Source organism: Podarcis raffonei, chromosome Z, assembly GCF_027172205.1.
Source record: "Podarcis raffonei isolate rPodRaf1 chromosome Z, rPodRaf1.pri, whole genome shotgun sequence".
NCBI lineage: Eukaryota > Metazoa > Chordata > Lepidosauria > Squamata > Lacertidae > Podarcis > Podarcis raffonei.
This window is the reverse complement of record NC_070621.1, coordinates 37,501,531-37,513,996: the sequence shown is the minus strand read 5'-3', so window position 1 is coordinate 37,513,996 and position 12,466 is coordinate 37,501,531. Positions and strand designations below refer to the sequence as shown.

General features: G+C 41.1%; 1 protein-coding gene across 5 annotated transcripts in view; it reads left to right on the top strand.

Moving 5' to 3' along the window:
* PCDH11X (protocadherin 11 X-linked) overlaps positions 1-12,466 on the top strand; it is a 754,240-nt gene that overhangs the window by 152,954 nt on the left and 588,820 nt on the right. For all 5 annotated transcript variants that reach the window (XM_053375009.1, XM_053375010.1, XM_053375007.1 and 2 more), the window contains one exon: positions 7,600-7,647. In XM_053375009.1, the coding sequence (XP_053230984.1) occupies positions 7,600-7,647 (48 nt within the window). The remainder of the gene's footprint in view (positions 1-7,599; positions 7,648-12,466) is intronic.

Genomic DNA, 12,466 nt, shown 5'->3' with positions numbered 1-12,466 from the left:
ACATTGAAATTGATTGCTTTTGCTCCTCCTCCTCCTCCTTTCCCCTAGGGATGTTAAGATATTTATATATTCTGTATGCACTAGAGTCAAGATGCATTTTCCTTCTGATTCCCTCAAGATTGTGTCCATATTCAGCTGTAAAATTTTGGGAATGTATGTATGGGACAAATAATATTTGATGCCAGTGTGGTTCCTATGGGAATAACCCAAAGGTTCCATATTCAGTAAAAATCCAGAACTCCAAAACTTCCGTTTACTGACTGCTCAAACTCCCCCATACAGTATTGGGGATCTTGGAGAATTTCAATAGAAGTAGTAATGGAAATTGTTTACGTTTTGCTTATTTATCCCATGTCCAGAACAGAAATCAGTTCTGCAATTATGATCCACATTTGATTTCAGTCTGTAAATGATATATAATTGGTAGCATCCCCTCCCTCTTTTGCATTGTGCTTCCTTGCACTGAAATGAATAGGGTAGAATATTGCAATTGCACTATAATTAACATTGAGCCCGGCTTCAGCTGGGGAGGGCAGGATATAAATACATTTTATTATTTATTATTATTATTATTAATATTATAAATAATTATGTGAATAAGTCACATGAATTACAAAATTTCACAATAGTGTACAGTAAGATGAATAATGATTTACTAGCGTTTGGAAGAAGATGAACTGCAGTGGAACAGAGACAGCACTGCTTGCAAAAAATGCTGGGCAGAATGGAAAACAATACCTTCTAACATCCCTACCCAAAATCCCATTCCCCACTACAGGCATTAAAACATGCCAGTGGATAAGTTACAGGATGGTTACTATTTACTGAATAGGGGTGTAAGGGAGCAGCAATTTCTGTCTTGTCCTGGTGTTTGTCACAATCCACACTTTTTCTGATCGGCTATAGTTCAGCTTCCACTAAGACCTATGTTATTCATCTTATTATCCCCAAGGCTGAAATTAATGTAATTAATTACATAATTAGTTTCAGTGGATGGGAAATAGCAAATACAATGCAGAAAACCCCAATGTAGTTATCTGCATAAGAGTTGCAGACTAAAGAAACCATCATAACTATTACCACTTGCATTTGCGTGTGTGATTTCCATTCTGGGCTTCAGATGAGCATGCAATTTGTGGCACTTTCTGCTCTTGTTTCTGTTTCTGACAGAATTCTCTGACATCTCTAGTGCTGAACCTCCAGTTTTATTTATTTTTCTCCCATGTGCTTATTTGTGTTGGCTTTATTATCACTCCCAGACCATGTGGCCTTGCTTGCATAGAAGCAACAATCCAACGTGTACTGAAATGTGTCAATAGTGCTTCAACCCCATGGCTGTGGGATTTGTATAATATGCCAGAGTAAATATTCTGCCCCCCCCCCATTTCCATCATAACAGCATTGTACAAACTGAGGGGAAAGGGTTTAGTTTTTCTTTCTTTTCTGGGACAGTTAATGTTTCTGGAATCTTCCTTCAGGCTGTAGAGAAACTGGCGTATTTAGAGCAAAGCACAGTCATAACCAATATCCTAATCTGTCCTTCACATACAGAATCAGTCTCCTGTTCTCTGTGGTTTGTGTAAATGTCTCTCAGCAGATCTAATCATGTGCGATGGAGATAAGAATTTGCTTCCTTAATTCATCTATCTGCATTCTACTGTGGAGGTTTTTTGTTTCTTTTTAATTGACCAAGAAATGAGAAATCAGCTTCCAAAGTATAGCAAGGGTAGGAGTTACAAAGCCATGGCTCCCGATTTTTTCCAGGTTTATAGGCCATCAAATTGGACTAATCTGTGCACACCAATATACTAGGTCAAAGCATTGGTTGACATAATCCAGATTTGCCTACTCTTACTTCATTGGCTCCCCATGGTCCTGGGCAGAAGTCTTTTATATCCTCCTCCTATGTTTCTTTAAGCAGAGATGCCTGGGACATTTAGAAATGTAAAAAAGTCCTGCTGCATCAGGCCAATGGCCCATCTAGTCCAGCGTTCTCTTCTTTCAATAGCCAACCAGATGCCTATGGGAAGCCCACAAGCAGGTTCTGAGCACAGCAGCTTTCTCTCTACCTGTGATTCCCAGCAATTGGTATGCAGAGCCAAGCTGCCTACGACAGTGGAGGGGCAGATGTAGCCATTGTGGATAGTAGCCACTGATAACTTTACCCACCATTATTTATTTCCTAATTGTCTTTTGAATCAGTCTAAGCTGTTGTCCAGGACGCGGGTGGCACTGTGGGTAAAACCTCAGTGCCTAGGACTTGCCGATCATATGGTCGGCGGTTCGAATCCCCGCGGCGGGGTGAGCTCCCGTCTTTCGGTCCCAGCTCCTGCCCACCTAGCAGTTCGAAAGCACCCCTAAGTGCAAGTAGATAAATAGGTACCGCTTTATAGCGGGAAGGTAAACGGCGTTTCTGTGTGCTGCACTGGTGCTGGCTTGCCAGAGCAGCTTCGTCACACTGGCCACGTGACCCGGAAGTGTCTCCGGACAGCGCTTGCCCCCGGCCTCTTAAGTGAGATGGGCGCATAACCCTAGAGTCGGACACGTCTGGCCCGTACGGGCAGGGGTACCTTTACCTTTACCTTTTAAGCTGTTGTCCATCACTGCCTCCTGAGGGAATCCACAGCTTGACTGTATACTGCATGAACTGCTTTCTTCTCTCTGACCTGAATCTCCCAAGTCTTCAGTTTCACTGTAACACCCACAGTTCTCGTATTATGAAAGATGAAGAAACACTTCTCCCAATACACTTTCTCCATGTTATGCATACCTATATATAAAGCTCTGTTGTGTCCTCCCCCTAAACCAAAGAAGCCCCAAACGTAATCTTTCCTTGCTCCAGTCTCTTAATCATTTTTACACGTGAACACAAGCAAAAGTGTCATAGACCGCAAATATGCTGTTTGTCCACTCCTAACTGTGAGAGTTTCTGAGAGGATGTCATAGCGATATAATGGGCTTAAATTTGTACAGGAAAACAAAAGCCCTACCAAAAAAGGTTAACATAAATCAAGCGGCAGTTATGTATCCAGCACATGCAGCGTTTTGAATATTTGAAATGTGCACGCTAAATATTAATATTAAAACTCCAGCGCTGTACATTTATTAAGATGCCTGCCTCGATACAGTGCAAAGAGCATCATTCTGTGCTGCTTTAAGTGGGAAAGCAGTATAATGTGGCCTCATCTTTCAGAATGCATGAAAATCTGAATTACACACTGGGTATATGACAGCAGATGGAGGACCTGCATCCTTTATTACTGCTGCAACATTCACGCTACTGTAGTTCTGAATGTGTTCACATTTATCTGTTCCAGGCAGTAGTTTGCTAGCACTATAAAAACCACACAATTTGCATTCATCCCTTTAATTTGGGGTGGGGGGCAGTAAAGAGTGTATTTCTGTTAACAAAATTGGGGGTGGGGAATAATGGTTGCAGGTTCAAGTGTTCTATGAATTATGCTGGGAGTTGCTGTTTGATCTTGGATTTTGCCCTTACATGTATTCCACTGAAATACATAGCACATGGGGACAAGAATTGCTTGGATATTCATCAGAAATAACAATGATACAGGGTTCTGAATACTTTGAGTAGATAGCTGCTCATGGAATAGGACTTTTCCAACCTCCCATTCCTCACAGCAGCCTGAAAAGCTGTCCTTGTGAGCAGGGGGACTCTTCAGATCTGTATGTTATATGGAGAACTGAGGCATGCAGGAAATCTTTACTTGCAGGGGCAGCCCAACATGTTGCACATCTACAACACTTTGCGGTGGTAGAGCACTGCAGTAGGTCCCAGGTTCAATACCCAGCAACTGCAGATAGGGTTGGGAGAGACTCCCTGTCTGAATTCCTGAAAGCTTTGCCAATCAGCATAGACAATACTGAGCTAGGAGGACCATTGGCCTGACTCACTATAAGACACATTTCTTTGTTCATTCAGATATGGTCTCCCAGGTATTCTGATGGCTTGTGCTGATCTCCAAAGAGTGTGCTACATATTTATGCTACAGGGAAGGTCCATAGCTCATCCCTGACATCTCTGGACAACTGTCAGTCAGTGTAGAACAATGGACTGAATCAGCTTCCTTTATTCCAGTATGGTGCCCCCTCCCAATTATATGTATAGCCATATGGAGGGGACGTAGCTCAGTGGAATCCAGAAGGTCCCAAGACATCTCTATGTAGGTTAGAGAAGGATTCCTGGGGAGCAGTTGCCAGTCAGTGGAGAAAACACAGAGGTAGTTGGACCAATGGTCTGACTTTGTCTAAGGCACATCCTTGCATTTCTCAAACCTGACCAGAGTTGTAGTTGAATCTTTACTGCCTTAAGGGAGGGGTGCTGGTCAGGCCATGTGGCACATATAGCTCTGTTCTCCAATGTCTTGGTGCTGCTCCACACTGTCCAGCATCTGCCTCACTCTACTTAATGATAGGGCTGACCCTGCCCTTACCCTTATCTTATCAAAGACTCCTTCAACTCCAAACCCAGCTCTTTGCCCAGCCTCCTCATCCTTAGAAATGTGCAAAACCTCGTTAACAGTTAAACAAATGCAGTACTTTTCATGGGAAACCTGCAAGATGAACTGAGTGGTGATGACTGAAATATGTTTCAAGCTTTGGTAGTTCTGCTGCTGTTGTTTAACACCTCCGTGGTTGAAAGAAGTGAATAGGGGCTTCAGCCTGAGAGGCACTAATGTAAGGGTTGAAATGCATTGACTGCAAAGTAATTCAGTTTCTTTTTGGGGTGGGGTGGGGAGGGGAGGGGAACAGTTAACATCTGGTTTACCGGTTCATTTTTGATCCCAGTTCAAGGTGCTCACATTAGTGTTGAAAACCCTAAACAGCCCATGACCCAAATGTCTGAAAGACCACCTACCTCCTTCTCCTACAGAACAGTGTTATGATTGTAGGAGGGACATTCTTCATAGTTCCATCAGCCTCAGAAGCTCAGGGTGGGGATGGCCTGTGAGAGAGCACCTGCTCTGTGACAGCCATTTTGGTAAAGAGCTTCCTCTCATAGAAGTGCATCTGGCAATTTCATTATGCAGTTCTTTGTGAATGTTCTTATATCTTGATCTTTGATCCGTGAAATGTATATTTTGAAATGTATATTTTTTGTAATTGTAATTTTTTCAGAAAAGTTTTTAATGTTGTCTTTTCAATTGCTGTTAGTGGGTAATTAATAAGAACAAATAACTATAGCAGCTACCTGCCTCACACAATTACATAAGGCAATATGAGCACAACCAGTTGCCATGAAACCTTCAAGATACAGTCATATATCACTAAATATGCATAGTCTTAATATTCACTTGCAGTGCAGAATTTGTGTGTGCATGTGCTACAGCTCATGTACTCACAGGTAGGGTGTTTGCTTGATCCATGTGTCTTCATCAAACCTGATCCTGTGTGTTTTATTTGGAAGGAGAATGTGACAAAGATTAATAGGGTTTATCCAATGGAGTGGGCAATAGTTTGCAGTCTTAACGGAGTCATTAGGTAAAGAAACTGGTCTCCATCTAGCAGAGAGTATAAGGTGCTTAAACTGATTGAAATCACTTGGCCAAAGGCCAACAAACTCTTCCTGCATTGGGTTTTAGTTACCATGTGTTCAAAAATTTTAAATGTGTTTGGTGCAGTCCACTGGCTAGTTGAAAAAATTGACAAAAGTGGCAATCATACTAAAAAATCACCTCTATCTTTTATGTTGTGTCCCAAGGTATATCATCTTAAGGCATTAATGCTTAATTCCATGAAACTCTGAGAATTCTATACTTGTGGGATGCATTGCAGGATACAGATGCTGGCATTTCATATCAGTTCTGCTCTTTAAGGAACATTTCTACACATGACACATTGCTGTTGATATTTCATGTGCTTTTTCATGCTAAATACTGAATAAGCAATTGTATATATTGAAAACTGGGCTTGTTTCAGTTATTTCACTGGGACAGTCACATCCTGATAGACTCATCACAGTCTATTGATGTAACAGTTGGCAGCTTAAATCCCCAACCGGTCCTTGATGTAACCAACCACTTTAAATGAACATCTCATGAGTCAACACGGAACATGCCCTCCCACCATGTTTATGTATGGCCAGCTCCATCCTACTTTAAAATGAGTAGTAGGTATGTTATTATACTCAGAAAACTTTGTATGTAAAACTGTATGGGGCAAGGGAGGCAAGTTGTAAGCTTGATGTTAATTGTGCCACTCACTCTTGGGGTAAAGTTTACTTTGACTTCACAATGTGAGTTTAGAGTTGTGGCATCAGTTCTATCAAATCCTTTTCCCTTTGAAGTGAAACACGTCCCAACATTGCTATGTTTTCAAGGTTAGCTGAAAAGCTTTCTTTCCACCCAAACCTTTCCAAATTGTTTTATTTTTGCACCTTTTAATTATTGTTGCATCTTGTGGGTGTTTTATGATCTGCATTATCGTTTATATTTACTTACTCCACTTTCTATGCTGGTTTACTGTTTGTTTGTTTATTTATTTATTATTATTTATGAATTTTTGAATCATCCTCCACATATGTCTCAAGGCAATTTACAGTCATTTAAAAGAAAGCACACACAATTCCAAACTACAGCAATAAAATAATACAGAACTAGCACTGTACTTGTACTGTGTTTTGACATGTTTATACTTTATTGGCAGGTAGAATTGGGTTTTTCATTGGATGTATTATTTTCATTGGATATTATTACTGAATGAATGCATGAAATAAACAAATAAGGTCTGGATCTAAACGCCCTCACTCCCCTACAAAAAAATGTTTACATTCTCTCCATCGGTGGCAAAATCTAGGAAAGCATTTCACTTGGGGAGTAAAATTATCTGGCAGTTTCTTGGGGCAGAGTGATCACCATTAGCAGCCCCCTCCCCCGCAATAACTGCTGTTACAATTAGCAATGGTGGTAACAACATATCTGTGTTGGTGGCAGCCAGGTGAACATTTAGGGTCTTCACACAGTGCCCTGGTTTTAGTGTAGTTCTGGAACACTGTTGTGGGGATGGCAGCAACATCAACCAATTGTGAAGAGTATTTGATGAATATTCAGTTGAATGCTCATCTTTTTTGGCGTGGTGAGAGGGAGTAAATTATTGAAGTCATTCACAGAAAAAATAGAAGACAAATTTATCAGAAAGTCTGAGAAATTTCAGCCCAGCTCCAGCAGTCAGGGATTTATGTGTGAGATAACTAAGAAGAAATGTGCAGACTCATTGTCCCAACCCCAAAACAGTGATTCCATTGTGCACAAGAATGGGCATCTGAATTCAACCCTGCATGTATTTCTGCTTGAGTTTCTTTCTTCTTTTTCAGGCTGTTGAGTATTGCTCTACCACCACAGGTGCAAATGCTCATTAAATTGAAGTGCTATATCCTACAGGAAGGTATTGCAAGCCCAGGCTTCTGCCTCAGCAAAGCTATATAGGAGTGATGGAAGAGTGATTTTGATTGTCAAGGTTAAGTGTTTGACTGTGAATCTATCTATCATCTATCTATCATCTATCTATCTATCTATCTGTCTATCTAATGCATTGAAAAGCATTTAAAGAAAATTTCTCATTTTTGTGTTTACATGACAGCCTAAAACAGCTCCGAAAAGGACCTTTGGATCCATTACAAATGAACAGGTAAATATGTATAAAAGTCACAGGGGATTTCTTTCTTTTGCTTAAAACCCTTTTGTTGTTAATGTACCACATTGTCTCTGTGTAAGTATAATGGAGTTGCTAACCCTTTTTCAATATTTTGAATTTGAAATGGCGAATGTGGAAAACCTGATTTTAAAACAAGCCAAAACGTTTGTTTTAAATCCAAAAGGTACTGATATCTACAAGATATCAGTATGTGAATGTGTAACATCCTGTTTCAATGCTAGTTAAGCACTGAACAGTATTGTTTTGGGTTCAGCTGTACATCCAGCAGCTCATTATCAAATGCATGTATCTCACTAGGTATTACTTAACTATTGCATGGCTTGCAGCTCGTCTCCACTGGAAAGTGATGTGTGTCAGGGTTAATGTGAATATTATTGATAATAAGGAAGCTGTGACTAGGATGTGTCATCTGTGATGGTCCATCATTTGATGTAGCAGTAATTAGGGAGTGAGAAAACTGTTTCCAGTTTCAGCCTTGCTGGCAATCAATCATAGGTCTTTTCAATCCCATTTTATGCAGATATTGTAAAAGAATGCATGAAAGACCCATGTTTAAGTTGTATGCATTTTATGAACACTTTTTAACCCAAAATCCAATGTTTTATACATACACACACTTCAATGCATTTCCTTATAAAATGCACATTTTTGTGTGTGCAGTACTGGCGTGGAAAAAAACTCCACCCACAAATGCTCATTTAATATTGAAAAGACTTGAAACGCATGTAAAAAGGAGAGTTTATTTGGCAGTGCATCACGAACTCTGGATAAGTGTGTAATTAGGGATTTGGGGGAAATTCAGTTCAGCCTGCATTCAAGGGCAAGCAATAATTTTCCAAAACAATTTGTGAACTGAAACACAGCCTTCTTTCAAAATTTCCACGTATCCACACTTTGCACTGCAGCTCTTTTGCTCGGTAATGTGTTCAGAAATGCATATGAAGGGCTAAACTGTTCATACCAATGCATATATAATGAAAACCAGATAAAAATGCATTAAATCAGGGGAAATTGCTTGGCAAAAAATGTGTATAGTAGGCAGAAATGCATGCAAAAAATGTATCCCTGAGGTTTTTTTCTTCTTATTTTAAATCACAAACTGATATAGATGCATATGTGCAAAGCATCTATATGTGCAATGTGACTGGGAGTTGCATTTCAATCCACAGATATGTCTGGGAGCAGCTGGTTGGTCTCCTCCAAAAAGTGGACCAAACCTATTTCTCTACCTTCTCTAACATGCATGCTGTGGCATGGCTGAAGCAGAATTGCCTTGGATACAGCAGAGAGTTTTCTCTAGGGCCACACTTAAACTCCATTCCTTAGGTGTTCCAGTTGGCCTTCACTCTGTCTGCATTCTGATGGCGCATCATTCTGCGTTTCCAGTATTTCCTTACTTGTTGATTGGTGTCTTTCATGTGATCTCTCACATGGTGCAAAAACTCCTTCTGGAAATCCAGTGGAATCTAACAGCAGTTTAACTTCCAATTCCTGTTAAATGTTTTCAGGAAAAAACACAGATGTTTTAACCCCATTAACTTGGAATTTTTCATGATGTTTCAGCTTGCTATATGTCAGGAAAATTCCTGACATGTCCTGGTTTTCTGGTGTAAAAGTGGTGATGGGGGGAATTGGCAAAATGTCAGGGAAAACCCAGATGTATGGCAACATGATGGGAAAACTTAAAAAAACACTATTGGGGGGGGAGTAATTTGGGTCCTCCCCCCCTCAAAAGGTCAACAGATATGCAGGTGTCAGGAATTTTACTTTTTGAAATGGTTTCCCTAACCACCCATGTATCAAATTTTTGGTTGGTAACCTGGCATCCAGTCCTTTCCCCACCCCCGACACACACACACACACACACACACACACACACACACACACACACAAAATTTAGTGCAACATAGCAGTTTATTGATTGAAAAGCCATGATTCCATAACACAATAGGCACTGCAGAGCAAAAAGAAATCAAGACAGAAGTTCTTGCATTATAACTGGTAAAACTAATGTAATAAACGTCACATTCAAATGCAGCCTCTGTCTTCTACCACTCTGTTTTAACATGTCCAGTTTATTTATTTATATGCTGCTTGTCCACAGCAAACTGTGTCCAAAGCATCTCACAATAAACATTTAACCTATTATCAAAATACATATCATATCTTTTGGGGGGGGACACAATTACTTACAACCCATGTCTGTGCACGCGCGGGTTGCAATTTGGTGCTTCTGCGCATGCGCAAAGTGCGATTCTGTGCTTCTGTGCATGCACGACCGCCGAAACCCAGAAGTAACCTGTTCCGGTACTTCCAGGTTTTGGCGGTCCATAACCCGAATAAACGCAACCTGAAGCATCTATAACCCGAGGTATGACTGTATAAATTATGGGTGTCCCAGCCTTCCTATAGTTGAGGATTGAACCTCAGCCCTTCTGCATGCTGTGCCTCTGACCTGTCACTGTTTCCCAGAGGAATGTTTAAACTTGTTGCGTGTTGAGGACCCCACGGCCACCCTCAAATAAAGACACAATTCACACAGAATTTTTGTTTAAGGTTTTTGGCATAAATTTTGGGCACAACTTTATTGATTACAGCATATGAGTGGTTGCTTAGGCATTGGTTCACGACTATCTCTTCCCACTTAGAGGTAGGAACAGAACTGACACCCGCAAACCTGCAAAAGTCAGTAAGGGAAAACATTTGGGGGTAGAGCGTAGAACTGGGCGCCAGGCTCTCACCTCTCCGCAAATGCTCCCAGGGGCTCTTGCGTGGCCCAAGCCCCTTGACAGGGGTTTGGACAAGAGCATGGTGAGACCCTGGATTCCTTTAACGGAATACCCTTGCAGCAGCAGCAATGGGGAGGTCGGCACAGCCAACCATACCCCCTCCACCAACCAAATTAACCAATGCCTAACCACAGCCTTACAAGTTGTGACGATTTGCTACGCAGTAGGCAAAAACCAAATGGCACCAGCCAATCAGCCAAATGGACAAAATTCCTACCGGGCCCTGCCCCAAAAGCAGACGACCCCATGACAGGCATAGCAAGGTCAATGCAAACAACCCTAAATATAGGGAGGGTGGGTGGGTGATCCAATGTGCGCAGCGAAAAGACGAAGCCCAACACTGCGTGCAGGGAATAAATAGCCCCTCAACAGTCACTCATAAAATTGCTACACCAAATTCTCCCCAATTTCTGAGGGGTACCCAATCAGATTTGTGGCCATCTATACCACCCTGCCCAGCAATAGAGGGATGTCTTTGTTGCCCCCACTGCAACACGTGCTCTCCATGATGGAGAACACACTTTCTCACATCATTTGAACTTGTGTGATTATTCACCGGTATCAGGTAAGCCGTCGTGAACAAAACCTGTTGCATCTTTTCATGCCTTCTGCTTAATACCTCATTTCCCCCTTCTTGTTTGTTTGTTAAATTATGAAGAAAAGTTATTAGTGTGGATATTTGCTTTTTACTGTTCCTCTGCCCTGCCCACGGATGCTTACTTCCTTGATGCATATTTCTACAGACATTGAACTGAAACTATCCTTTCTCTGAAATCAGATGTTATGCATTGTAACTGGGGGAGGGGAAGGATGTCTCTCCCCCCCCCCCAATCATATCTGGTTGCTGAAGAAAAGCTAAACCGAGTATGTATTTGCATGAATTAAAAATCTGTGTGTTGTTGTTTCAGGAGCTAATGACAGAATAATCAATGCACATGTGTCAACTTGTGTGCAAATAAAGAAGTGAAGGGATGCTCTTCTCACCATTTCTGTTGCTTTTTTCTGCCAATCGTTGCAAAAAAAAAAGGAGGAAAAGAAACGCAGCATATATAATTTCAGCTATTTTGCAACCAAAGAAAGAGAGAGAGAGAAGGAGAGAGAGAAGTTGGCTGCTGCCCTCAAGCCATTTACTGTTTCTTTTGAAATGACTGTGATTACTTCAGGGTAAAGAACCTAAAAAGATACCGCTTTAAATTCAGTGCAGGAAATACCCAGTAAAAATACACAGCAAATCAGAGCTTGGTTAAGCGTTTGTCTAAGACTAGTGTAGCATCAATATTGCCTATATAGTGCCATTAGTGTACTTGACATTCAAGTCAAAGTTAAGTCCCTGCCCTAAAGACTTTGCAAACTAAATTTCAGTTGCAGGGAAGATGACAAAAGGATAGAAAGCATTGATTGATCTGATCAAATGCAGTTACACATGCTTAGGTTTACATTTCCAGAGGGGTAGTCTTGTTAGTTTCTTGCATAAAAAAAAAGAAAAGAAAGACGAAGAAGAAGCTTGGTTAAGCATTAATAAGGCTATCATAATTCTTTGTACTTTTCATTCTGAAAGCTCCCCTGCAAATCATGTAGGGCTGTGGCTTTTCGGTAGAACATCTGCTTTCCAGACAGACAGACCCAGTCTCCATCCGCAGTGTCTCTGGGCAGCACTGGAGGACAAAAACTGTTGCCAGTTAGTTTACTGAGTTAGATTGACCTATGGTCTGGCACAGTATAAAGGCAGATTCCAGTATTCACACACCCACCCCTCTGCTATTCAGGATGGTATTTAATGCATCCGACGAAGTGGACAATATTTTATACAATAACTATGTTATTCTCTAAGGTGCCCCAAGACTCTTCAACACATTGAAGTTTAGCTTCTCTTGGGGGTTAGGACTAACAGTTTAAATCTATATGATGAATGCAGAGACATAATAGGGACTCTTTATAGGGGTCTGCTCATATATGGAAGCTTGTCTGGTGGATTGATTGATTGATCATTACCACAACCTCCT